At 47.0% G+C, this 26400-nt stretch overlaps 1 protein-coding gene across 4 annotated transcripts in view; it reads left to right on the top strand.

Moving 5' to 3' along the window:
• The window catches only part of LOC146342040 (immunoglobulin superfamily member 1-like), a 34400-nt gene extending 10120 nt beyond the window's left edge, over nt 1–24280 (top strand). For 2 of the 4 annotated variants that reach the window (XM_084805533.1, XM_084805535.1), the window contains 4 exons: nt 6683–6985; nt 8500–8790; nt 14666–14785; nt 19716–20033. In XM_084805533.1, the coding sequence (XP_084661659.1) occupies nt 6683–6985; nt 8500–8790; nt 14666–14785; nt 19716–19936 (935 nt within the window). In that variant the 3' untranslated portion in view covers nt 19937–20033. Of the gene's footprint in view, nt 1–6682; nt 6986–8499; nt 8791–14665; nt 14786–19715; nt 20034–21231 lie in introns of those variants that run through there. The other 2 variants (XM_084805534.1, XM_084805536.1) reach the window with 2 other exon arrangements.
• Nucleotides 24281–26400: the final 2120 nt, after the last annotated feature.

Raw genomic sequence — 26400 nt, 5'->3', positions numbered from 1 at the left:
GAACTGATTCTAACCAGCTGTAGGAGTGGCGGCTACATGGGGGGGGGGGGCTCCTCTGGCTGTACCTAATATGAAACAGACTGTTACTGTTGGTGTCAACAAGGCAGTTGATAAGACTATCTTCCCCTGGGACTTTCCACTGTAGGAGGCAGCTTTGGATGGCTGCCAATACTTTAAGATGGTGCCTCTTTGGTTCTATCACCCATAGGGAAATAGTGGATTCTACCTGCCCATAGGGACACATAGGATTCTACCTTCCCATAGGGAAAGCCTGAATGCCCATAGGGAAACATTGGCAGAGAGAGGTCTATGTTTCCCTATGGACATTCAGGGTTTCCCTATGGGCAGGAAGAAGCCTATGTTTCCCTATGGGCATTCATATGTTCCCTATGGGCATTCATGGTTTCCCTATGGGCAAGTACTGTCATTTGTTTTAGTATGTCTCAACAAGAAGCAGCAATACCATATAAAACCCAACAAGTTATGGGCCCAGGGCATGCAGAGCAGATTTTACCAGACTGTTTTTGTGATTCCCTCCCCCCCTTTCACACACATAGAAAAGGCTAGTTCTTATATTTTTGTTTGTTTGTGGCTGCTGAACATTTTCCAGAATTGCCTCAAGCACTAATGGAGGTTTCTTTGGAAGATTACCAAAGCTGAGTAGCTACAACTTTGAGCAACAGAAAACCAGGTTAATTAGTGTTTTAGAAGCAAAGTTTCAGAGCATTACAAAAGATAAACCAGAATCTGCAGATGAAGCTCAGAAATGGCTGGAGGGAGCTGTAATAGCTAAAGCATTCATTTATGATGCTTTACATGATGATCAGCTAATTCATGTAAAAGACTCGAAAACATGCAAAGATATGTTTGACTACCTCCAAGCTACATTTGGATGTACAAGTTCTAAGAGTCAGTCTATATGGATTAGAGAAATGTGTAAACTGAGGCTTGAATCCAGAAAAAATTGTGAGAGAGAGATAACAGATTTGATCACAATTTTTGATAAACTAAAACTAACTGTGGTACCATTTACTGATGATCAGAAACTGGGATTTTTTATTGGATCTCTAGGAGAGAGTTTTGGAAGTTTTATCTCTGTCTTGGATGGAGGAGCTGGGTTAACTTTAAGGATACCATTTCCTGCCTGAGAGAGGAATGCATAGACTAGAGTCTCCATGTTAATCGCCAAGCATCTGGATCAAATTACCTAGAGGGTGGGAAGAAGAGGAAAAAAGCCCTACCCTGGGAAAGATTCAAGAACCAATCACAGTGTTGGTTTAACTGTGATGGCAAATGACACTTTGCAAAGGACTGCCCTTCACCTAGCAACAAGAACTCCCACTCCTTGACCATTAGAAGCTCCCAAAAGTTTAAACAGAGAGAACAAATAAAGCCTGAAAAACAAGTTTTTCAAAATGGTGGAACAAGAGGGAATAATTTCCTCTTGAATCATAAAAGCCGCATGGCCAGCAACAGTGAGCCAAAGTCAAAGAACTGGATTATAGATTGTAGATGCACCAGCCACAGTATATTTGCCATTGACTTTTTTTGATGAACTTAGTGAAAGTCATTATGGAAAAGTCCAAACAGCAAATGGGCAAACTATGAAGATTCAAGGCATAGGGAGTGGAGTATTGCAATGCCAATTGCCTGATCAAAATGTTGCAAATATAGCAAATGACATATTGTTCTTTTCCTGTGTTGAACTGCAACATGCTAAGTGTGCCTGCATTGGACAAAAAGGGTTTTGCAATACACTTGGAAGGCAAAAAGTGCACAGTAACCAAAAACAATGTTTTATATGCACAAGCATTTGCAAATGGAGGTGTCTATGAGTGAAGTCTTTCAGGTCAGCAAACAAACATGGCCCAAGTGTGTAGAGGAGACAGCAGCCTGTACCTCTCGCACAGAAGATTTGGACATCGTGATACAAACATGATCTTGGAGCTACAGAGCAGAACCCTTGAAACAGGTATCAAGGTAAAACAAAGTGATAGCGGTAATATATCTAAGTGCATGTGCTGTGTAAAGGCAAGGGGGACCAGGCCTTCCTTTTCAACTTGAACTGAAAAGAGTTGTACTTGTACACAGTGATCTCTGTCATCTGATCGATGTGCCTTCACTGGGAAAGAATAGATACGTTTTAATATTTGTGGATGATTTTTTGAGATACTGTGTAACATATCTACTGAAAGTCAATAGTGAAACTCATAACATGCTGAAGAAATACATCGCCATGGTCAGCAACAAGTGTGGCAAAAGACCTCAGGCTCTACAATGAGACAACGGTGGTGAGTACATTTCACACAACACCCAAGTATTCCTGGATGAACAGGGCATGCTGCACAGGAGGAGAGTGGCATACACTCCTGAGGAGAAGGGCACTGTGGAAAGGAAACTGAGATCTCTCCTGGAGGTGTTAAGGTGTATGCAGACAGATGCAGACCTACCTGATCGGTTATGGGGAGATGCCATCATGACAGCAACCTATCTCCAGAATAGATTGCCAAAGGCACCATACAGACACCATTTCAGCTATGGCACAATAGAGCCCCTAATATGGAACACACTAGAGTATTTGGCAGCAAAACCTATGCCTATATACCAGAGCAAAAGAGGCAGAGGTTAGATGCCAAAACAGAAGAGACTGTGTTAATTGGCTATGACTTTGAAATGTCATTGGCACCCCCTTCAGGCCGAAAGGCAAAACAGTGAACTGGAACAAGCCAAGGTGGGCGCTAAAGGCAGATTTTAGCAAAGCATCTTCATCTAATGGCAGTTGCCAATACCCTTTAGTCAAATCTAAAGCAGAGATGCATTTTGCTGCAACCAACAGTTCTATTAGATTGTCCACACAAGGCATGGGGTAACTATCTGCCTGGGTAACACTATTTATAGATCTGTAATCAACACAGAACTTCACTCCCCCCTCCTCCTTTTTATTGACCAATACAACTGGGGAAGACCAAGGGCTTTGACTCTCCTTAATCATCCTTAATCACCTCCAGAGCCAACATCTCTTGTAACTCTCTAGCCATTGGGAATACTGGTCTTCCACAGCCCTTTTCTCCTCCCCGGGACTTCTCCAGCTGCTCCCTCCTCCAGAGGGGCAACTCTCACCTCTGCTTCAGCGCCCAGCACGAAAGACTCTTCTCCCCTCAGCCCATCCTGGGCTGAGGTTTCCTCCACCTCCCGTTCATAGGATATGAAATCTGCCATCCTGGCAGCCTCTGCTCCCAACTGTCATGCAGTCTTGGCTTCTTCAGTGTTCTGCATTGTCGCCTTAGCTACTCAAAATACACACCCCTATGTCAGGTTTCCAAACAACCTAATCCCTTTCTTCCCTTCCTCACTTGCCTCTTGGTTACTCAAACCCCCTTCCTTGGGTCAGTGTCACATCCCACCACTGCCACCATATAAAGGAAGGCAGGATCTCTAGGCTCAACCAGCCCCCCTTGATCCACGGCCCCCACCTCTCGGAGCCAGCTCAGCCAAGCCCACAAGGACACCCCAACCTCCTCCCTACCCAGTGGAGGAGATGGTAGCCACTGAATTTAGCACTGACCCAGGAAAGAAATAGCAGCAATAATTTTGAGGTAGATATTTATTTACAAGTAAGGGGTAAGGGAATGAGAAGAGAAGTAAGACAAAGTACAACTTAGTATTGTCCCAAATACCAATTCCCCATTTGGAAACCCAGCATAGACTAAAACAATAAAAGACTACATAACCCTAGTCTACTCACACCTCCAAGTAGGATCCTGAGGCTTACTCCTGAGAGGCTTACTCCTGAGAAAGTCAGCACATTGCTTTCGGGATGACTTTTATTTTTTAAGTTCCACTCCTTCACATCGTCGCAACTGCAAATAAGCTTAATGAATGTTTTAAAAAGAAAAGAAAAAAGAACATAAGAACATAAGGAGAGCCCTGCTGGATCAGACCATGGGTCCATCTAGTCCAGCATTCTGTTCACACAGTAGCCAACCAGCTGTCAACCAAGAACTCACAAGCAGGACATGAGTGCAACAGCACCCTCCCACCCATGTTCCCCAGCAACTGGCATACATAGGCTCACTGCCTCTGGTACTGGAGGTAGCACATAGCCATCAAAACTAGTAGCCATTGATAGCCTTTTCCTTCAAGAATTGGTCCAACCCCCTTTTAAAGCCATCCAAATTGGTGGCCATTACTATATCCTGTGGTAGCGAATTCCGTAGTTTAACTATGTGCTGTGTGAAGAAGTTCTTCCTTTTATCTGCCCTGAATCTCCCACCAATCAGCTTCATGGGATGTTCCTGGGTTCTAGTATTTTGAGAGAAGGAGAAAAAGTTCTCCCTATCCACATTCTTGACACCATGCATAATTTTGTATACCTCTATCATGTCCCCTCTTACCCTCCTTTTTCCAAGCTAAACCATCTAAGCTGTTGTAACCTTCTCTCATAAGGGAGATGCTCCAGCCCCTTGATCAAAAGGAAGGAAACATCCCAAGGCTCTGCCTACTTAGCCAAATTAATGTGGTTTAAGATTACATTTGTCTCACAAAAGCAAGATTTATATCAAGCCCACTTGGCCACCTAATGCGAAGAGAAAACTCCCTGGAAAAGACCCTGATGCTGGGAAAGATTGAAGGCAAAAGGAGAAGGGGACGGCAGAGGATGAGATGGCTAGATAGCACCACTGATGCAATGAATATGAACTTGAGCACACTCCAGGAGAGAGCGGAGGACAGGAAGGCCTGGCGTGCTATGGTCCATGGGGTCACGAAGAGTCAGACACGACGTAATGACTGAACAACAACAACCACAGGAGTATTAGATGTGAATTCAGGAAAATGCATTTTTAAACTGCATCAGCATCAGAAGATGCATGTAGATTGGGCCTTAAACTGAAAAAGTATATTGGAATTATAGGCTGTATTCTGAGCAGTTTTCAGACGTGAAAATGCTCCCAACTTTCAGCCCCATTCAGAATCTGTTCTCTTTTTTAAATTTAGTAATTAGCAGTTGTCTCTAATTCGCCTGTATAAGTAAAAAAAAAGAATACTATCTCATAGGCGTATTAAAATGACAATGTATTTGAACCAGCTGCTTGAGAAACAAGGTTGCTAACTTTTAATTTGGCAGTGACATCGTTTATACAGAAATTATATTAAGCTCCACTGGCTTCCAGCCTATTTCTGAGCCCAATTCAAAGTGTTGGCGTTGACCTTTAAAGCCCTAAACGGCTTGGGACCAGAGTATCTAAAGGCATGTCTCCTTCTGCATGTACCTGCTTGGACCCTTAAGTCATCTTCAGGGGTCCTCCTCTGGATGCCCCCACCAAAGAAAGCTAAATGGGTGTCTACAAGAGAGAGGGGCTTCTTGGTGGTGGTGCCCCACTTATGGAATAAACTCCCCAAACAAGTTTGCCTGGCACCTACGCTGTTTCTTTTCAGCACCAGGCAAAGACCCATTTTTCCTCCCAGGCATTTTAGAGACCTAGTTCTAGGTTACAGCTGTACGTGCTATATTAGATTTGCCCTGTTATTCCCATGTTTCCTACTATTTCAGGGCATTGCATTGGTTTCCCGTCAGGGCAAGAGCATAATTTAAACTCCTTGTCTTGACTTTTAAGGCCCTGCATTTTTCCCTTCCCAGTTATTTGGCATTGTTGGTTGTGTGGCATGCACCTCTTAGGAGAACTCAGCCTGCAGATTCCAGACTCCTGGTGGTTCCTTGGACTAAGGTGGCAAACTCCAGGCTCCGGGAATTTTCTCACCTTGCCCCATGATTGTGGAATTCTCTCCCTTTACACCTCCATATGGAGCCAGAGTTGGACAAATTTAAACTAGGCTTGAAAACTTATTTGTTCAAGTCAGAGCTCTGGAGTGTGTGGAGTGAGGAACAATTGGTTTGTAACTGGGTTTCAAATTGGGTCTCAAATTGGTTCGTTATTTTAATTGATTGGTTGTAAGTAGTTAAAATTTTGATTAGTAGTTTACTTAATGTATAATTATTGACTTTGTTTATATTATTGTGTTGTATGTTTGGGGGTTAATTGGAATGTGCTCTGGAATGGAGCGCAATATAAATTTGTATTATTATTATTATTATTATTATGGCTGTTTCATCGATTCCTGTGCTGTTTGTTGTTCTGCCTTATATTGTATTTTATTCTTCTAGATATTTGTATTATATTTTATATCTTTAACTGTTCTATGGCTTTTTAGTCTTTTAACTGCTTGTAATCTGCCTAAAGAACATTAGCTATTGGATGGAATAGAAATGGGATGGATGGATGGATGGATGGATGGATGGATGGATGGATGGATAAGGAGCCAATATACATCCCTGTCTGGCCTCCTAGTAGCCTCAGGGTTCTTTGCCCTTGTAAAATAAGAGCCTGTGGGCAGAGCCAATGTTGCTGGCCTTTCAGCTCCTGCTCAATATGACCCCTGTTCAAAACTAGTTGCTGACCAGTGAGTTAAAGAAATTAGCCATACCCTGATTAATATGTGCTCCATTGGCTAAAGTCTTAAACAAAAACTTAGCATTGACAAGATCCTCTGGATATGTGTCTTTTGACCCACGCTTGGTCTTCTGCATTCCTCCAGAGCCTGCAAATGTCTCCCATTTCATGGAGTCATACTGTTTTAGATGCAACACCTTGCAGATCTCACTCTTGTTCTCTTGCTTGTCCAGGACGGCCTTATCCCAAGCCTTCCATCACAGTGAGACCCAGTGAGTTTGTTGCCATGGGGGAAACTGTCAACATCCACTGCAAGAAAGAAGACTACCCAGAAGCAGTGTTTTCTCTGCATGCACAAAAAAATTCAATGTGGTACTCTATAAAATTTAAAAGGGCAATAGGGGGTGAGGCTGTATTCCCCATTCCTAAAATCCAACCATTTTGCGGAGGAATCTACAGGTGCCAATATTGCTTCAAGTCGGCCTTCTCTGAGCTATGCTCAGATTACAGTGACCAAGCACATCTCAACGTAAGAGGTGAGGGTCTGGCTCAGTCTGTCTGTGCTATTTTCACAAACGACACTAAAATTGAGTTTCCATTTTCCACACCTTTAAATCAAGTGGACAAGCTGCATTAACTGCAGTATTCATTCAGTTTAAAACAGGCTCCCCACTCCTTTCTCTGGCAACATTCAAGATGGATGCATTCCAGATGCCAAGGCATTCTTTGCAGCTGGATTCAGCAGAATGTGTAGGCTGAATAACAAGCTACATGTCCCTATGAGGGAAGATTGATGTTTAGCCTGGAGAAAAGGAGGGACATGATACCATGGTTCAGATAGCTGAAGGGCTGCCACATAGATGCCTAAAAAACCTGCTCTCTTGCTGCCCCAGGATTAGATCTGATGGGCTTAAGTGACAGGAGGGTAGATTTCAGTTGATCATGAGGAGAAACGTCTTGATGGCAAGAGCCTTTGTACAATGGAACCAACGGGATCTCCCTCACAAGGGGTCTTTCAAGTAGGGGCTGAGCAGCCCTCTGTTGGGGATGCTCTAGCTCTGGGTTTCCTGCATCCTATGGTGGCCAGGTGCCCTACTTTACAGAGGACAATCCTTTGGTTGAAGAGCTGTCGGAGGACAGTCCTCTATTTGAAAGTGTCCTCTATTTGATAGGCTGCCCAGTCCAAGTCTGGTCTAAAACTGAAGAACCATAAGGAGGGAGAGCAGCAGGGGCCTTCAAGTCACCCACCAAGTGTTAGTACCTGGACAGCAGATTGAGCAGCCCCGCAGGTCACCTGGTCGGTCTTCCTCACTATAGTACTGTATTTCTATTTAAATTATCAATATTCTTTCTAACGATTGGGTTGAGCTCCTGACCTCTCAGATCTATCCTTCCTCAGCCAGCCCAGAGGGACCAAATGGATTCATGGAATTCAAGGTGTAGCTTGGATGGCATTAAGAGGAGATTAGATGTGTTCCTGGAGAATACATCTACCAATGGTTAATGCACCCGGGACTGGAAATAGCAGGGGCTATGGGTACTCAGTGCTAGAAAAGCACATCTTTGCAAGATAACTCAAATTCTGCACAACTAGAGGGGGGCTTGTACAGATTATACCCTGTTGTATATATGTCCTTACTGTGCATGATTTATTCTGCTCCGGGGAGTAATGAGGGAAAACGTATCCAGGCTTCTGAAGTCTTGGCCACGAGGAAACTAGTTCAGTTTCCCTCCCTCTGGCTTCTGAGAAGTCACTTGGCTTTGCCCATTTACTCAAAGCTAGTTTTACAGCAGAAGAAAAAAAGCAAGTGAGAAACTTGCTTTTTAAAACATGGAACCTGACATCTTTGGGATACTGAGTTCTGTGCCATGGATTGTTAGTGTGCTCTCGACATTCCTACCAAAGAATAAATCTGGTCCTGGGTATGTCTGTACAGTAGAAGGGAATCTGCTGCGTGGCAGATGGATCTGGTGAGAAGCAGCACTGCATAGGCTGAATATCAAGCAGCCAAGCCCCATGCCCTCCTAAATGAGTTCTCCTTGCATCTAGATCGCAGCCTATCCAAACCCTTCATCAAGGTGAGACCCACAGAATCTCTTTCTCCGGGACTGAATATCACCATCGAGTGCCAGGGGCCAGAAAATGGCCTAAACTTCTCCCTGTACAAATCCAGGGACGTGATAGCATCACAGATGTCAGAGCCAGACAGAAATGCAACTGAGTTCCCTTTCTTTGTGGTGGGGTTGGAAGATACAGGAAACTACACTTGTGAATATCACCGAACAAGAAATATCTTCGTCTGGTCAGAGCCAAGTGACCCAGTGGAGCTGGTTGTGAGAGGTGAGAAGCCTGATCTGGCATTTTCCATTCCGCTGCCTTTCCAGTCCCTCTCCCGGTGGATGAGGCAACAGCTTTGGGGCTATGGCTGCCCAAGCCAAACACATCCATGAGGCCCTGGAGCCACACTGCAGGAAATGGAGGGACCAGACACTTAGGCTCAATTGCCACCTTCTCCAACCTGATGCTCTCCAGATGTGTTGGACTACAACTCCCAGAATTCCCAGGCAGCTATAGAGGGCACCAGGTTGGGGAAGGCTGCTCCATTGGCAACAGTTCTTTTAAAGCAGAATCAGAAATGAAAAGGGATGGCATCTGAAATCAGAGGGAGATGGGGGTAGTTCTGGGAAGAGAGGGAAGGCCTTTCTCTTTACTTACATAACCATACTTCTTTACAGCCTATTGACATTCATATATAACAAGGGTGGGGAACCTCTTTCAGCCTGAGGGCCAAATTCGGTTTCAGGGAAACACTTGGGGGCCACATTCCAGTAGTGGGTGGGGCCAAAGGGGTGGGGCCAAAAATATCAAACACTACCAGCATATTTGTAGCTTGATGCTCTTGCTGGCGGTCACTAATCCTTGGGAGAGGCATTTCAAGCTTTTAGGAAATAACGCACAAGAGCCAGGAAACCACCAAACAATTGGTGGTTGGGGAAAGGGGGTGGAGCCAGGGGGAAGAGGATGTGGCCTTCTGGGAAAACCCAATGGGCTAGATTTGGTGCCCCGGAGGGCCAGGATTGGCTCCTTGGGCTGAGGTTCCCCACTCTTGACGTATATATGTAACGAAGCCCATTGGTGGATATACTCTGGTTTGTGTGTACCCTTCTGCTTCCTCCCCACTTCCATCCCACACTGAACCCACATTTTGTAGCAAGAAAAGCTAAAATGCTGGTTTTATGCTGGAGAGCTGAGGCTGTCAAGATGCTGCATTCTGCTCAATCTAATATCAGTTTCTGTGCTTGTGCAATGCAAACAAGGCTGGAAGGGATGCATACCAGGGCCTGCAGGAGAAGCCACTACCACCACCACCGGGGAAGACGTGTGCTTGCCACCACTGGGCCTGCTGCTGCCGCCGCTGCCACCACCACCAAGCGTTCCCTGTGGACTTCTGCCTGGCAGACCGCCAGTCCCTGCAGGACCAGGCCCCCAGGTACCAAGCCAGCTGTGCTGCTCCACCTGCCCCTCCCTGGAGGGGCTACATAAGCTGGCTGGCTGAGGTGGCCTGGGAGAGCCAGGGCCTGCAGGAGAAGCCACCACCACCGGGGAAGAGGCGTGCTTGCCGCCGCTGGGCCTGCTGCTGCTGCCACCGCTGGGCCTGCTGCTGCTGCCACCGCTGGGCCTGCTGCTGCTGCCGCTGCCACCACCACCACCAGGCCTTCCCTGTGGACTTCTGCCTGGCAGACCGCCAGTCCCTGCAGGCCCAGGCCCCCAGGTACCGAGCCAGCTGTGCTGCTCCAGCTGTGCTGCTCCACCTGCCCCTCCCTGGAGGGGCTACATAAGCTGACTGGCTGAGGTGGCCTGGGAGAGCCAGGGCCTGCAGGAGAAGCCACCACCACCACCACTGGGGAAGAGGCGTGCTTGCTGTTGCTGGGCCTGCCGCCGCTGCCGCCGCCGCCGCCGCCACCGCCGCCACCAGGCCTTCCCTGTGGACTCCTGCCTGGCATTTTTAAGGGGATTTTAATTGTTTTGTTTGTTTGTTTTATTTTGTTGGGGGGGATTTTGTTGTGTTTTTAGGGGTGGGTAGCCTGCCTGATAGGCGGGAGCGAGGGGGCATGTGTCCACCTGATGGAGGCAGTGGGGGGAGTGTTGGGGGCCAGAACATACCGAGGCTGGGCGGCAGGCGCTGGCGGAGCGCTAGGGGCAGGCCATGCCAGGTAAGGGGGACAAGGGAGAGATGTGTAGTATCTGTCCCCTGCTCCGGGCCTGTCCAGAGCCAAAGGATGGCTGGGGGAGGCGTGACCCCATCTTCTGGCCTTCGTTTGCTGCTCTGCAATGCCAGGTCTGTTACCCAGAAAACCTCCCTCATCCATGACATGATCCCGGATGAGGGTGCAGACCTGGCATGTATTACGGAGACCTGGCTGGCCGAGGCTGCTGCTCCAACCCTTGCAGCCATGTGTCCAGCTGGATTTTCGTATGCACAGCAGCCGAGGGCTGGGGATCGGGGAGGGGGAGTGGCTGTTATCTACCGAGAGTCCTTGGTCTTCACCAGACCCCCTCTCTGGGAGACCAAGTTTGCTGAGTGCATGTACTGGAGGTTGGGCCCGAAGGGCAGTCTGGGGATTCTGCTCGTGTACCATCCACCCCGCTGCACGACTGACTCCCTGGCCGAGGTGCTTGAGGTGGTCTCTGATGTGCGTGTACAGTCCCCTAACTTACTGGTGTTGGGGGACTTCAACGTACATTCGGAGGCCATCCTCACAGGAGTACCTCGGGACTTCATGGAGACCATGGCCTCCTGGGAGCTGCACCATATTCTAACTGGGCCCATCCATGTAGCTGGTCATCCACTAAACCTTGTGTTTGTTTCTGGAGAAGCGGGGAGTGATCTGGAAGTCGGGGGTATATCCACCACCCCCTTGTCATGGTCAGATCACTATCTGGTGATGTTGGACTTCTCGGTTCCACAACCCCTCCGCAGGGGTGGAGGACCCATTAAAATGGTCCGCCCCAGGCGTCTTATGGATCCAAATGGATTCCTGAACGCGCTTGGGGATTCTCTGGGGCATGCCAACGGCCACTCGGTCAAGACCCTGGTGGGTGGCTGGAATGCCGCAATCACTGGGGCATTAGATTGGGTGGCTCCGAAATGCCCTCTCCCCCTGAACAGGGCTCGGACTGCACCATGGTTCAATCCGCGGTTACGAGCTCTGAAACAGGAGGTGAGACGGCTAGAGCGCCGGTGGCGGAAGTCTCGCTCCAAAGACGATCAGACACAGGCTAGAGCTGTATCTTCAGCCTAACACGTGGCGGTGAAGGCAGCAAAAAAGAAATATTATGCCGCCTCCATCGCGTCTGCGGAGTGCTGCCCCAGGAGGCTGTTCCAAGTGGTCCAGAGCCTGGTCGGTCCTGTGGCTCCGGAACCACTGGAGCATTCTAAGGCCTCCTGTGAGGCTTTGGCAAGGCACTTTGCAGATAAAATTGATCAGATTAGATGTGTTACTCTGCACACTGTGGATACAGTTAGTGAGCAAGAGGCGGCCTGTGGCAAACCGGTTTTGTGGGATCGGTTCCAGCTTCTTCCTCCTGATGAAGTGGACAAGGTGCTTTCATCTGTAAGGCCGACCACCTGCTTACTTGATCCTTGCCCATCTTGGCTCATTATGAGCTGCAGAGAGAGACTGGGTGAGGGGATCAAGGCGGTGGTGAACGCCTCCCTTGAGGAGGGAGTGATGCCATCAGCCCTCAAGGAGGCAGTGATAAGACCGCTCTTAAAGAAGCCCTCCTTGGATCCTCAAGTTCTGAACAACTTTCGCCCAGTCTCAAATCTGCCATTTTGGGGCAAGGTGATTGAGCGGGTGGTGGCGGTGCAGTTGAAGGCACACTTGGAAGAAACTGATTATCTAGACCCATTTCAGTCGGGCTTCAGGCCTGGGCATGGGACAGAAACGGCCTTGGTCGCCTTGGTGGATGATATGAGGAGGGCTCTGGATAGGGGTGAATGCTCCTTCCTTGTTCTCCTCGACCTCTCAGCGGCTTTTGATACCGTTGACCACGGTATCCTCCTGGACCGCCTGGAGGGGTTGGGCATTGGAGACACTGTATTGCGGTGGTTCCGGTCCTTCCTCTCCGGCAGGTACCAGAGGGTAGCACTGGGAGAGGAGGTTTCGGACCCGTGGCCACTTGTGGGGTGCCACAGGGTTCCATCCTCTCCCCGATGCTATTTAACATCTATGTGAAGCCACTGGGGGCTATCATCAGGAGGTTTGGGGTGCAGTGTCATGAATATGCGGATGACACGCAGCTCTACCTCTCATTCAAATCTTCACCAAGGTTGGCCGTAGAATCCCTGTCCAAATGTCTGGAGACGGTGAGTGGCTGGATGGGGAGGAATAAGCTGAAGCTGAACCCTGACAAGACCGAGGTACTTTTGGTGGGAGACAAGAGGAGGCTGGGGGATGTTGACCTGGTGTTGAATGGGGTACGGCTACCCTTGAAAGACCAGGTCCGCAGCCTGGGGGTCATTTTGGACTCCCAGCTGTCCATGGAGGCTCAGGTGTCAGCTGTGAGCCGGACAGCGCTGTATCAACTCCATCTGATACGGCGGCTGCGCCCCTTCCTTCCCGACCATCTGCTCCCATCGGTAGTACATGCCCTGGTCTCCTCTCGTTTAGACTACTGTAATGCGCTCTACGTGGGGTTACCCTTGAAGACGGTTCAGAAGCTGCAGCTGGTACAGAACGCGGCGGCTCACCTGATTAAAGGCAGCCGCCGGCGAGATCACATCACTCCAGTGCTGAAGGAGTTGCACTGGTTACCAGTTGTTTTCCGGGCCAAATTCAAGGTGTTGGTTTTGACCTTTAAAACCCTATATGGTTCCGGCCCAGCCTATCTTAAGGAGCGCCTCTAGCAACACCAGACAGGCCGCTTAACAAGATCAGCCTCAGATGGTCTTCTCTCTGTCCCATCAGCCAGGACAGCTAGACTGGTGGGGACGAGGGAGAGGGCCTTCTCTGTGGTGGCCCCCACTCTGTGGAACTCCCTCCCTAGGGAACTCCGTCATGCCCCCTCTTTAATGAGCTTCCGTCGTGCATTAAAAATGTGGTTGTTCAGGCAGGCATTTGGGGTGGGTTAGGGTATTAAAAAAAAAAAAAATTATGGTAAAATTTTATTGTTTTAAATTGTTTTATGGTGGGTTGTACATCGCCCAGAGTGGCTGGGTGACCAATCAGATGGGCGATTAATAAATTTAATAAATAAATAAATAAATACGGCCTGGCAGCAGCTCTCCAGGTTCTCAAGCAGGAATTTTTCCAGGCCTACCTGGAGATGCCGGGGATTGAACCTGGGACCTTCTGCCTGCATGGCCTGTGCTCAGCCCCTGAGCTGCAGCCCCTCCCCTAATCCTGCACAAAGAGGTTCCTAAATCTGTATGCCCACTGTTGTTTACAGCAAAGAACCAGGCCATTGTGGAAGGCGTTGTAGCTCAGTGGTAGAGCACATGTTTTGCATGCGGAGAGTCCTAGTATCTTCATGGGAAACGATCTCAGGAAGGACTGGGAAAAACCTTTCTCTGCCTGAGAACTTGGAGACACAGCCAGTCACAGTTGCTGATACTGAGCCAAGTGGACCAATAGTCTGACTCTACGTAAGGCATGTGGATGGATGCCAAGGGTCTCCTTCACACATACAACTTCTCCTTAGTGAGATCCTAGGCCACGATGGAATACAGGTGTGAATGAATGAATCAATGACATAGGTGGGACCAGTCACATGGATCTTTCCCACCTGATTGCTCCATTCCCTTCCATGCCATGGAGACGTTAGAGGACACTGCAGAGAATTGGCCCCCACCTTTTGTGCAAGGGGCCTGGTGGATGGTGTGACAACCGAAGGCTATGAGTAAAAAAAAAAAAAAGTAGGGACTGATGGATGGGAGAGGTGCTGTGATAGCACCAGAAGAAGATCATGTAGAGAGTAATTGAACAGACATGTTTATCAATAGCAAGATCATTCCTAGCAGCCTTTGGGTGGCTGGCAAGATAAAACTGGTTGGATCCAGATTTAGCCATGCCTAGAGTAGACCCACTGGGACAAGTAAGTCGTAACTAACTTAAGTTCCATTGATTTCAATGGGCCTACTTTAAGCATGAGTAAGTCCAGATCCAACCCAATACCTGTAGCACTCTAAGTCAAAACATGAATGTTTTTGCAGAAATGACTAAGCAAGCGAGACCCGTGGCTGTCATATTGGCAAGCACTGTTGCTGGTCTGCTGCTGCTGTTGCTGCTGCTGCTGCTGCTTGTCTTTGTACTGCGCAGAAAAAGGAAAAATGGTAAGTGGGCCACTGGTGGTGCTGCTTTACAAATCCTGAGATTCAAGCTTGCGTAATTGAGGCAGTAGGGTCCTCATGTGGAGGTTTTCCCGGGGTTGAGCTTTTGCATGGAGGTGTTTGTTTTAAAAAGCTCTGCAGTTTGGTCCCATGTCAGAGAAAGAAGGGCCTTTTTAAGAAGACTTGTTTTTAGTTTGCAGTCCCTATAGTTACAGATATGATTTAAATGGTACAGTTTTGATTCTGACAACCAACCTCTTGCAAAGCTTATCTTAAGCTGCAAGGCTCAATCTTGTGCATGCTTAAATAACTGTAAAACCAGTAAAGGAATTATCTGATGGTTAACAGAACATCAGACGTGTTCTGTTCAGCTTGTACATTCCAAGCAATGTTTTTTAAAAAATGCCAACCTACTGGAAACACAAATCCTATGCATACCTACTCATAAGTACAGGACTTGCAGCACAAGCCTATGCCTGTCTATTCACTCAAAGATGTGCCTTGCTGAGTTTAATTGGGCTTCGTGTAAGTTTGTACAGGACTGCAGCCTCCAAAAGGGTACAATCCTATGTATGTTTAAACAGAAATAAGTCAACAAGCATGGCTGGTGATGCTGTGAATTATAGGACTTATTTCTGTCTACACATGCATAGGGTTGCACCCTAAACCTCTCCATTCTCTTGCTGACATGTGTTCTGTCACCTCATGGTGATACACAGTACTGGCCGCAATGCCCGTCTATAAGATCAGTCATGCGAACTAATTAAAAAATAAAAACAGCACCCAACCCAACAAACCCACTTACAGGCCTTCTTGAATAAAGTGGTCTTTGCCTGCCAGGGGGACGACAGCATAGAGCGAGCAAACTTAGCCTCCCTTGGGAGGTAGTTCCACAGCCTGGGAGCAGCCACCGAAAAGGCCCTAAAGGATTTAATAGACAAGGATTTAGTGGACAAGACTAGAAACTAGTATGCTGTATTAATGTTGTGCTATAGAAATATCTGTGAAGGATTGCCAGAACCAGTTCCAACCTTCCCGCAAGGTAGGACCATTCTGGAACTAACGCCGGCTCTCCTGCAAAATAGGACTGGCCGAAGCTGGCCTTCCAGTCCCCCAAAATACCCAGTAGCAACCCTCCAACCTCAGAGGCACTGAAATTAGCACTGAGGTTATGCAGAGAAACCACACCAACTAAAGGTTGGATAAAGGTTTATTAAGGTACAAATAAAGGGACAGAGGTAAGGGGAAGAATGGAAATAGCAAATTGGACAAAAGGGTACAAAGCCAAATTACTTAAACATACACAGAGAGCTTTATAAACGTACACCCAAGCAAAATAATAAAGCTACCTGGCCTATCCGTAACATACCTAAGTATGGGTCTCCCTGGATAGCAACCAGCTGTCTGCAGGTCCAGAACCACCAGGACGAAGGGAGACCCCATACCACTACCTCAACTCTCTCTTAAAGCCCAGCCCTGGCTACCCAGGGCAGATTTCCTTTAGCCAATCACCGCCTCCGCCCCTGGGTGGACCACCCTTGCCTCCAAAGAGTCTGGAACTCCCCACTAGCTCCAGCTGTTAGCACTTCCCAAATAACAGGGGCTGCACTTGGCCTTGAGCGGAGGGCAGAAGAGCCTCTAGATAACATACTATTCTAGGTGGTTTTATTAGACAGGGCAACACAGCCTAATCTCAGGATGGAAAACAGGCTGTCATTCTTGACAATATCAAACTTTTCCCCCAGTAGCCATAAGTAGAACTGAAATACTTGCTTAGCGGGGGAATCAATAAGGGCGCAATCCTATTGAGATAGTCGGTAGTCTCTGAAATCGGAGGCTACTGACTAGCCAGTGCAGGGTGGATGTAAGAGATCCTCTCCTCCGTGCCTTGCCTTCCCTGCATTTGTGGCTAGTTGCATGTTTTCATTTTGCTGTCAAAAGCAGCTTCCACTGTCCCCTCCCCACTCCCAGAAGCACCCTCTTTTCACTCTCTCTGTGCTCCATTTACAAGCACAGAGAAGGCATCAGTGTTGAAAGAACCATGTCAGTTACAAGGGAGACGGGGAGGGGAGTGTGGTTTCTGGGAACCAATCTCGGTTCCCAGAAACCAACAAATCCTATGGCCGTCTAGGCAATGTCCAGGGGGCATAGGATTGCTCTCTAAAACACAATTAACAGGCTGTAATTCTATACACATTTGCCTGGGATTAAGCCACACAGTGGGTCACATTTCTGCATAAGCATGTATAAGCTTGCCCTGTTGCTGTTGTTCAGTCGTTAAGTCATGTCCGACTCTTCGTGACCCCATGGACCATAGCACGCCAGGCCTTCCTGTCCTCCACTCTCCCAGAGTTTACTCAAGTCCATATTCATTGCATCGGTGATGCTATCTAGCCATCTCATCCTCTGCCGTCCCCTTCTCCTTTTGCCTTCAGTCTTTCCCAGCATCAGGGTCTTTTCCAGTGACTTTTCTCTTCATGTTAGGTGGCCAAAATATCTGAGCTTCAGCTTCAGTATCTGTCCTTCCAGTGAGCTCTTTAGATCTTCTTCGCTTTCTGCCATTAGGGTGGTATCATCTGCGTATCTGAGGTTGTTGATAATTCTCCCGGCAATCTTAATTCCGACCTGTGATTCATCCAACCCAGCGTTCCTCATGATGTACTCTGCATATAAGTTAAATAAGCAGGGCGACAATATACAGCCTTGTCATACTCCTTTCCCAATTTTGAACCAATCGGTTGTTCCATGTCCGGTTCTTACTTTTGCTTCTTGACCCTCGTACAGGTTTCTCAGCAGACAGGTAAGGTGGTCCGGTACTCCCATCTCTTTAAGAATTTGCCAGAGTTTGTTGTGATCCACACAATCAAAGGCTTTAGCGTAGTCAATGAAGCAGAAATAGACGTTTTTCTGGAATTCTCTTGCTTTCTCCATGATGCAGCGAACGTTGGCGATTTGATCTCTAGTTCCTCTGCCTCTTTGAAACCCCGCTTGTACTTCCGGTAGTTCTCGGTTCACATACTGCTGAAGCCTAGCTAGTAGGATTTTGAGCATAACCTTGCTGGCATGTGAAATGAGTGCAATTGAACGGTAGTTCAATTCTTTGGCATTGCCCTTCTCTTTGGCATTGCCCTTCTTTGGAATTGGAATGTAAACTGACCTTTTCTAGTCTTGTGGCCACTGTGGAGTGTTGTGGAGTGTACAACCCCGCTTGTACTTCCGGTAGTTCTCGGTTCACATACTGCTGAAGCCTAGCTTGTAGGATTTTGAGCATAATCTTGCTGGCATGTGAAATGAGCGCAATTGTACGGTAGTTTGAACACTCCAAATTTGTTGGCATATTGAGTGCAGCACTTTAACAGCATCATCTTTTAGGATCTTAAATAGCTCAGCTGGAATACTATCATCTCCGCTAGCTTTGTTGTTAGTAATGCTTCCTAAGGCCCACTTGACTTCACTCTGTAGGATGTCCGGTTCAGTGACCGCACTATCATGACTATCAGGGACATTAAGATCTTTCCTGTGTAGTTCTGTGTATTCTTTCCACCTCTTCTTAATCTCATCTGCTTCTGTTAGGTCCCTGCCTTCTTTGTCCTTTATCATGCCCGTCTTTGCACAAAATGTTCCCTTGAGATCTCCGATTTTCTTGAAGAGATCTCTAGTCTTTCCCATTCTGTTGTTTTCCTCGATTTCTTTGCATTGTTCATTTAAAAAGGCCTTCTTGTCTCTCCTTGCTATTCTCTGGAACTCTGCATTCAGTTGGATATATCTACCCCTTTCTCCCTTGCTTTTCACTTCCCTTCTTTCTTCAGCTACTTGTAAAGCCTCATCAGACAGCCACTTGGCTTTCTTGCATTTCTTTTTCTTTGGGATGGATTTCGTTGCTGCCTCCTGAACAATGTTACAGACCTCCGTCCATAGTTCCTCAGGCACTCTGTCTATAGTGAGGTTTAATTGTCCAAAACTTTACTAAGAAATTATTAGTACTGAAACACTTGTAAATACTTTGAAGACACGGTATCCCAATTCAGATGATCCTGCGGGGGAAAGAAGCCACGATGGCTTCTTCCACTGTGGGGGTGGCTTCTTACGCAACCCACAACCCATGGCTTGTAGTATGGGTTGTGGAGTGGGTAAGAAGCCACCCCCGCTGCACACCATGCTGGGTTTGGACATGGCAACCCACCCAGTGTCATGAGTAATTATGCAAATGGCGCTCACGCGTGACACATGCAGGGCGGGGAAAGAAGCCATAGTGGCTTCTTTTCCCACTCTGATCATCCGAACGTGGATGATAATGCAAGGGCATACCCTTCCCTTAAATGATTTAGATTGTAGGGGTGGGCGAGGCAGTGAAGGTACATTTTACTGTGCCTGTAGAGCTGTGTGCATAAATATATCTGCTTCCTAAGGATAGTCACCTGAAGAAAGTTAACTATCATTTTGTTTTTAAATTTGACTGGTATTGTATCCATTCCATTTGTCCAAAATTGCTTATATTGTATTAATTCTCTATGTTACAAGGCACAATCCTATGCAGGTTTAGACTGAAAAAAAGTCCTACAACTCCCTTTCTGGGAGTTATAGGACTTTTTTCTGTCTAAATCTGCATAGGATTGCTCCCGTACTTAATTTTATTAAACAATGTATTTCTAGAATATGGGATGCTGTCTGCAAAGAAATATAGCAGTAGAAAAGTTTCTGGAAAATCTTAATTTTCGAGGAGTGGGGATCGAATCCACTGCACCCCACTGGTTATCTTGGAGGAGAATCGTGGAGAATAATATACAGACCAAGAGATAAGAAGCAACAGGCTTCCTCCACTAAGATAAAGGGTTTTAGGAATGAGAATAAATGGGGTGTGAGCAGTGTTTCCAGCTCCAATTTGAAACAGACAAGGCAAAAAAAAAAAAACCTCTGTATTTCTGATCTGCAGACCTCACTGCCCCTGAAAGAAATCAAGCAAGGAACCCGGTAAGACATTTTCCTACGAACAAAGACACTTCTCATGCTGCAAATGTCCTGCCAAATCTTGGCCTTTTCTCTTGGAAAAGCACATCTGTCAGCCTCAGCCCACTTACTGTGGAGAGCCAAAAACATAGGATTACACAGCCTGCTGTTACTGTGAAAGCCTCCATTGGCCATGATTCGCTCTAAATGAATCTAGAGTAGCCTTTCCCAATTGGTGCCCTCCAGATGTTTTAATGATAGCTCCCAACATCCCTGACTATTGGCTATACTGGCTGGGGCAGATGGGAGTTGCAGTTTAAAACATCTGGAGGCTACAAGGATGAGGAAAGATTGATATAAGGCAATCCGTCCTTCTATGCATCTCTATGGCCCAAATACTGTCCTCCTAGCCTTGGGAAATAAGAGTGAAAGACAGTTCAATATAATACCACCACTGCCAATAAGGAATCCATGGGACTATAGCTCTGTATGGATGGCAGGCAGGCTATAGCATACCAGCACCTATGAACTGCTGGGCTGCTTTGTATTAATAGCAGGATACACAGAGTGGGGGTGGAGGTAGAGAGCCACCTTTCAGGCAGCCTGCTAGCAACCCCAGGTGGGTCTCCTCCCTGTTCTGAAGCAGCCAGTCAGAATTCTCCTATTATTCCCAAAACATCTTCATACGTAGTAGCCAGGGATGTGTGAACCCCCCCCCCCCCGCCCTCTGTCCGGGTTCTCCAAGCACCCGCCTGGACCCTGCCCCTGCTTGCTCCCAGCTCGCGCCCGAATATGCACATTCGCAAAATGCACATTTTTGCGCATTCACCAATATGTGCGTTTTTGCAATCACCGTTTTGCTTTTCAAAAAATGGCAACCATGGAGCATGACAAGGCCACCGGGGTGAGTACGGGCTGTTGGTGGAGCGCGGCAGGGGCTCAGTGAGCAAGGCTTGGGTTGCAGTCAGGTGGGGTTCCACTAGATTCCCAGATGGGATCCGGCGCCTGCACCATCCATCCCTGGTAGTAGCTGCTCTGGAGGAAGTTGTGGCAGACTTGCACTCTCACAGCATAAAGCTGTGCGTGCTTACTCAGAAGTTTCGCTGTGTCCAGTGGGGCTTAGCCCTTAGTGCAGCGGTGGGGAACCTCTTTCAGCCCGAGGGCCAAACTCTATTTCACAGCAGTTCTTGGGGGCTGCATTCCAGTGATGGGTGGGGCTGAAGGCACAGGGGGCAGGGGCAACAATGCCAGCGTAGTTTAGCTGAAAGCCTTTCCTACCAGTAACTAAGCCTTAGGAGAGACATTTCAACCTTTTAGAATGGGGGTGGGAGATGTACAAAAGCCAGGAGACCCACTGAACGCTCAGAGGTCCTGAGAAAGGGGGCGTGGCCATCTAGGGAACCCCAGAGGGCCAGACTGGGACCCAGGCCTGAGGTTCCCCGCCTCGCCTAGTGTGTTTAGGATTGAAGCCTCAATGTGTCTCTCTCTTTTTCCCTCTTTAGCCCGTAGAACGTAAGACCAAAGAAGACCCTGATGAACTTGTCTATGCTGATTTGAACCACTACACAATGACTACATGGGCAGCTGATCCCACCCCAGTCCTCGAATCTTGTATCTATGCAACAGTGGCCCAAGATAAAACCAGGGAGCGCCAATAGGCAGGACTTCTCAGGGAGGGGGGCACTTCTGGGACTTTGGTATACCCCTGTGTCCCATGGACACACATCTTAAGCCTGGTTCATGTGTATAAGCCCTGCTTATTTTCTCCACACAGACAGAGGTACGTAACAGTACCACAACAAGAACAGGATAAGCCAGGTGGCATAAGGAGATGGCTGGTAGCCACAAGTGCTGCCACAGGTGTTACAGTGGTCAGATCACAGGAACCCAAGAGCTCTTGCAGCAGGGCTGTCCAGCCTCTTTCAGCCGGAGGGCTGAACTGTGTTTCAGAGACGCTCTCAGGGGCCGCATTCCAGTGGTGGGCAGAGCTGAAGGCAAAACAGATGGGGCCAGAAACACCAGCATATTTTAACTTAAAGCTCTTCCTGCCACTAACTAAGCCTTCGGAGAGGTGTGTCAAGCTTTTAGAATGGGAAACGATGTGCAAAAACTGGGAAACCATGAAACAATCACCAGTCGGGGAAAGGGGGTGTGGCTATGGGGAAGAACTCCGGAGGGCGGGAGTGGGAGTCCAGGTTTTGACCTGTGCGCCTGAGGTTCAACATCCCTTTCTTAGAGCTAAACAAGAGAGTACATAGTTGTTGGCTCGGCTATAAAGCAAGGGCAATTTTAAATACTAAAGAGAGTGCCAGGAATGGCAGTGAACCCCTCCCCCTCCCCAGTGCTTTAAACAGGTTTCCCTCAACCCCACTCCAGCTGAGCTGGGTGGAAATGGCTTAAAAGCTGCGGAGTGTGGAGATGTAAGGTGGAAGAGGGGGCAAGTTTCACTCCTGTCCACCCCCCACCCCTAGGCTCCATTTAGTGTTCAAAGTGAACCCCACCACCACTGCATAATTCAGGGCAGGCAACTTGTAGGCCAAAACATTTCGACAATCACAACTCCCATGGCCCCTCAGCATTAGGTATGCTAGCTAGAGCTGAGGGGAGTTGTGGGCAAAACATCTGGAGAGCCACAATTGGTCCAGTCTCATTATAGCTGAACCAGTAAGCAGGTTTAAACACATGTGTATCTGGTATGGTCCTTTAGGACTGCAGGATTCACAGTGGTTATTGAGCCCCATAAATAAGGGACATTTATTTCTCATTCATACAAAATATGGTTTTAACGTAGGGTTGTTTATTGTCAGCATCTAGAGAGCATCCAAATTATAAAAAAAATACTGTGGAGATTTCAGTTTGGTCATTTTTCCAGTCACACACAGGCTGGCTTACAATTCCAGTCTTCATTAAAAGTCACAGGAAACATCTGTATGTGAAATAGAGGAAGCGCTATTGCTCAGGTTTTAAATAAAAGTCCCATGGCACCCTCTAGTGGACTAATATGAGATAACAGGGCTATTTGCTTTCAAATAAAGTAGGCATACCTAATGTAGATGGGGGCCCCAATCTGTGAAGCATAAGAAATGGCTGTGTGAAAATACTCAGGAGTGTCTAGATATGCATTTCCATCATCTGGCATAAGTTCAGAGTGTGAATATTTCAGAGTTAGAATGACCTTAGGTAATGGGAGAACTAACATAAAACCAGTCCCAAAGCCTCTCCAGGGCATAAAGTTACAACTCATGCCCCCCCCAAAAGTGTTAGTAATTATTTTTCGCTATACAGGTGTGTATAGTGAAAAATAATTGCTAACACTTTTTTTTTTGCATGAGTTGTAACTTTATACAGGTGTATAGAGAGACAGTCACCATAGGTTACATGCTAGAAGTGCTGCAAAGAACAAGTTATCTTTCACCCCATGATATGGGCCTAACATACTGATTACAGGCTTTTTAATAGTAATAGTGGCAGCAGCAGTAGTAACAACCTCAAGGTAACATTGAAGATCCTAGTAGTGAGTTAATATTATTTAAAATATTTATATTCAGCTTTCCAACTAGTCCTCAGAGCAGCTCACAGCATTTATAAAATGCAGTTTTACAAAATGTATGACACAAACCTTACAGCTAAAACAAAACTAGGCCAGCTGACACAGGAGTAGGCATTTCATAGTAATCTTCACCTGCATTTCTCCCTCTCCTGATGCTTCATACAGGGAAGTTGATGGTAGATGGCCTGGTGGAAGAGACAGTCCAGGTGGAACAGAGGCAGACACCTGATGTTTTGAGCACCAGCTTCCTCCCCACCCCTTACCCCCCCACCCCGCCCGAATCAACAACTTTGATTGAAACTTGTGTAAGAGAGATAAGCCTTATGATAAAAGTTCAAGTCCAGGAAAGCAAATCCCCCCTCGCCCCCGGGATTAAAATTTTGTGACTTGGGCCCAAGCCAGCCTTTCCCCAACTTGGTACCCTCCAGATAAGTTGGACTAAAATTCCTATCCTCCCCATTCAGCACAGCCAGTTCTGACTGGAAATGATGGGAGCTGTAGCCCAACACAGCTGGTAGTCACCAGGTTGGGGAATGCTGGCCTAAGGCTTCATGGAGCAGCCTTAATTGTGAAAACAACCTGCTGCTCCAACGTGTAACCTGGGCAAGTGGTAAGTGGGGCTGCTTCTTTGGTTGCACATAAAGGAATCAGGTATATAAAACAGGAAGAGTATATAAAACAGGAAGAATCCCAAGGATTTGATTGTGCTTCTTAGAAATTTGCAGATAGGGTGATGATATAAGTAGCAAGGTGGGAATTGGTGATTTTAAGGAAGTCTTTTTCAGCTTTCCATTTTTGTTTCATTTATTCCCTCTTTTATTTGAATGTAAGAATATGGGATTGATCTGAAACCATTCAAAGCATCAACATTAAACAATAAAGTTATAAATGAGATGTTACAGTCTCGTTACCCATCTGCAGGCCTGAAAAACCTTAAGTGATTTTGATAAAAATTATTTAAGTCACGTCTAGCCTCACACAGAATAAAATCCAAGACATTTTAAGATACTGTTGCTTCTTTTCTCTTGGACAAAAGCTTAAATACACCAATATTATGCGCTCATGTAGTCAAGATGTATGGAAAAGGTACAAGATCTTGCCAGCTTAAATACACATTATTTAAGAAACACCCTAGTTTAGAATGGTGAATATCGCTTTAATATCAAAGTAACCCATAGATTTATCTAGCAGTGTTAATTTTGCTGCTAAATTTGTTTACTCAAGCCCAGAATTCTCAGTATTAGGAAAGTCTTCTGCATGGAGCCATGAGAAGCTGGAGGAGCAGGCAATACCTGCAGCCTCCAGCTAGATTTTGTGTGTCTTCATTGGCCCATGATGCTTCAACTCACTATACTTCAGGTGCACATCTATGTACAGTCAGGGCCAGAAATATCGGAACAAGGATAACTGTTCTGGCAGTTGGCCTCTGCACACCACCACATTGAAGTTGAAAGGAAACACATCCAGATGGGAGTGAAGTCAGGACTTTCAGCTGTAATTCAAGGGGCGTAACAAAAGCGGAGCACTAACCATTCAGGAAGTACAGCCAGTGGCATACCCCCCCGCAATCATTGGTGGCTCATAAGTAATGGAACAAACCAACATCATTTCATACTTAAGGATCGCCTTTTAATACCTGGATGAAAATCCTTTGCAGTCAATGACTGCCTGAAGTCTGGAACCCATGGACATGACCAAATGCTGAGTTTCCTCCCTCGAGATGCTTTGCCAGGCCTTCACTGCAGCTGCCTTCAGCTGCTGCTTGTTTGTGGGTCTTTCTGCCTTCAGTCTTGTCTTCAGTAAGTGAAAAGCATGCTCTGTTGGGTGGAGATCAGGTGACTGACTTGGCCATTGAAGAACATCCCACTTCTTTGCCTTGAGAAACTCTTGGGGAGCTTTTGCCATATGTTTTGGGTCATCCATCTGCAATATGAAGTGCCGTCCTATCAGTTTGGCAGCATTCGGCTGAATCTGAGCAGAAAGTATAGCCCTATACACTTCAGAAGTCATCCTGCTGCTTTTATCAGCAGTCAGGTCATCAACAAACACCAGTGACCCGGTTCCATTGGCAGCCATACATGCCCATGCCATAACACTGCCTCCACCATGTTTGACAGATGATGTGGTATGCTATGGATCGTGAGCTGTTCCTTTCCTTCTCCATACTTTTCCCATCATTCTGGTACAAGTTAATATTGGTTTCATCAGTCCAAAGAATCTTATTCCAGAACTGGGCAGGCTTTTTTAGGTGTTTGCTGGCAAAGGCTAATCTGGCCTTTTGGTTCTTGAGTGTTACCAGTGGCTTGCACCTTGCTGTGAAGCCTCTGTATTTACATTCATAAAGCCATCTCTTGACTGTAGATACTGACAATGACATGCCTACCTCCACAATAGCGTTCTTGACCTGGCTAGATGTTGTGAAAGGGTTCCTCTTCACCATGAGCAGAATTCTGCGGTCATCCACTTTAGTTGTCTTCCATGGCCTGCCAGGCCTTTTGCTGTTGCTGAGCTTGCCAGTTAATTCCTTCTTTTTCAGGATGTTCCAAATGGTTGTATTGGCCACTCCCACTGTTTTTGCTATCTCTCTGATGGGTTTTGTTTCCTCGGCCTAACGATGGCCTCCTTCACTCGCATGGACCCCTCTTTGGACCTCATGTTGGGGGTTCCAGTGAACAGCTACCAAATGCAAATGTAACACTCAGAACCACCTCCAGGCCTTTCATCTGCTTAATTGATGATGGGGTACCCAGGAAACAGGCCACACCTGGCCATGCAGCTGCTTGTCAGCCATTCATTCCATTACTTATGAGCCACCAATGTTTGGGGGGGGGGGTATGCCACCTGAATGTTCTTCCTGAAAGCTTAGTGCCCCACTTTTGTCACACCCCTTGTCCTGACTTCGCTCCCATCTGGGTGTTTCCTTTCAACTTCAATGTGGTGGTGTACAGAGGCCAACTGCCAAAACAGTTATCCTTGTTCCAAAATTTCTGGCCCTGACTGTAGTTGCGTTGACAATTTCATGCCTGTTCAGTTTTCTGCTTCCTTCAGGGAGCATAGCAGACATTTGGGATCCTTTCTTTAAAAAGCGTTTATTGAGCTCTTTCTGGGCGAGGAAGTAGAT

Source organism: Heloderma suspectum, chromosome 6 (genome assembly GCF_057233095.1).
Source record: "Heloderma suspectum isolate Gila_16-S chromosome 6, 16-S_ref, whole genome shotgun sequence".
Taxonomy (NCBI): Eukaryota; Metazoa; Chordata; class Lepidosauria; order Squamata; family Helodermatidae; genus Heloderma; species Heloderma suspectum.
This window is presented reverse-complemented; position numbering and strand designations above follow the sequence as displayed.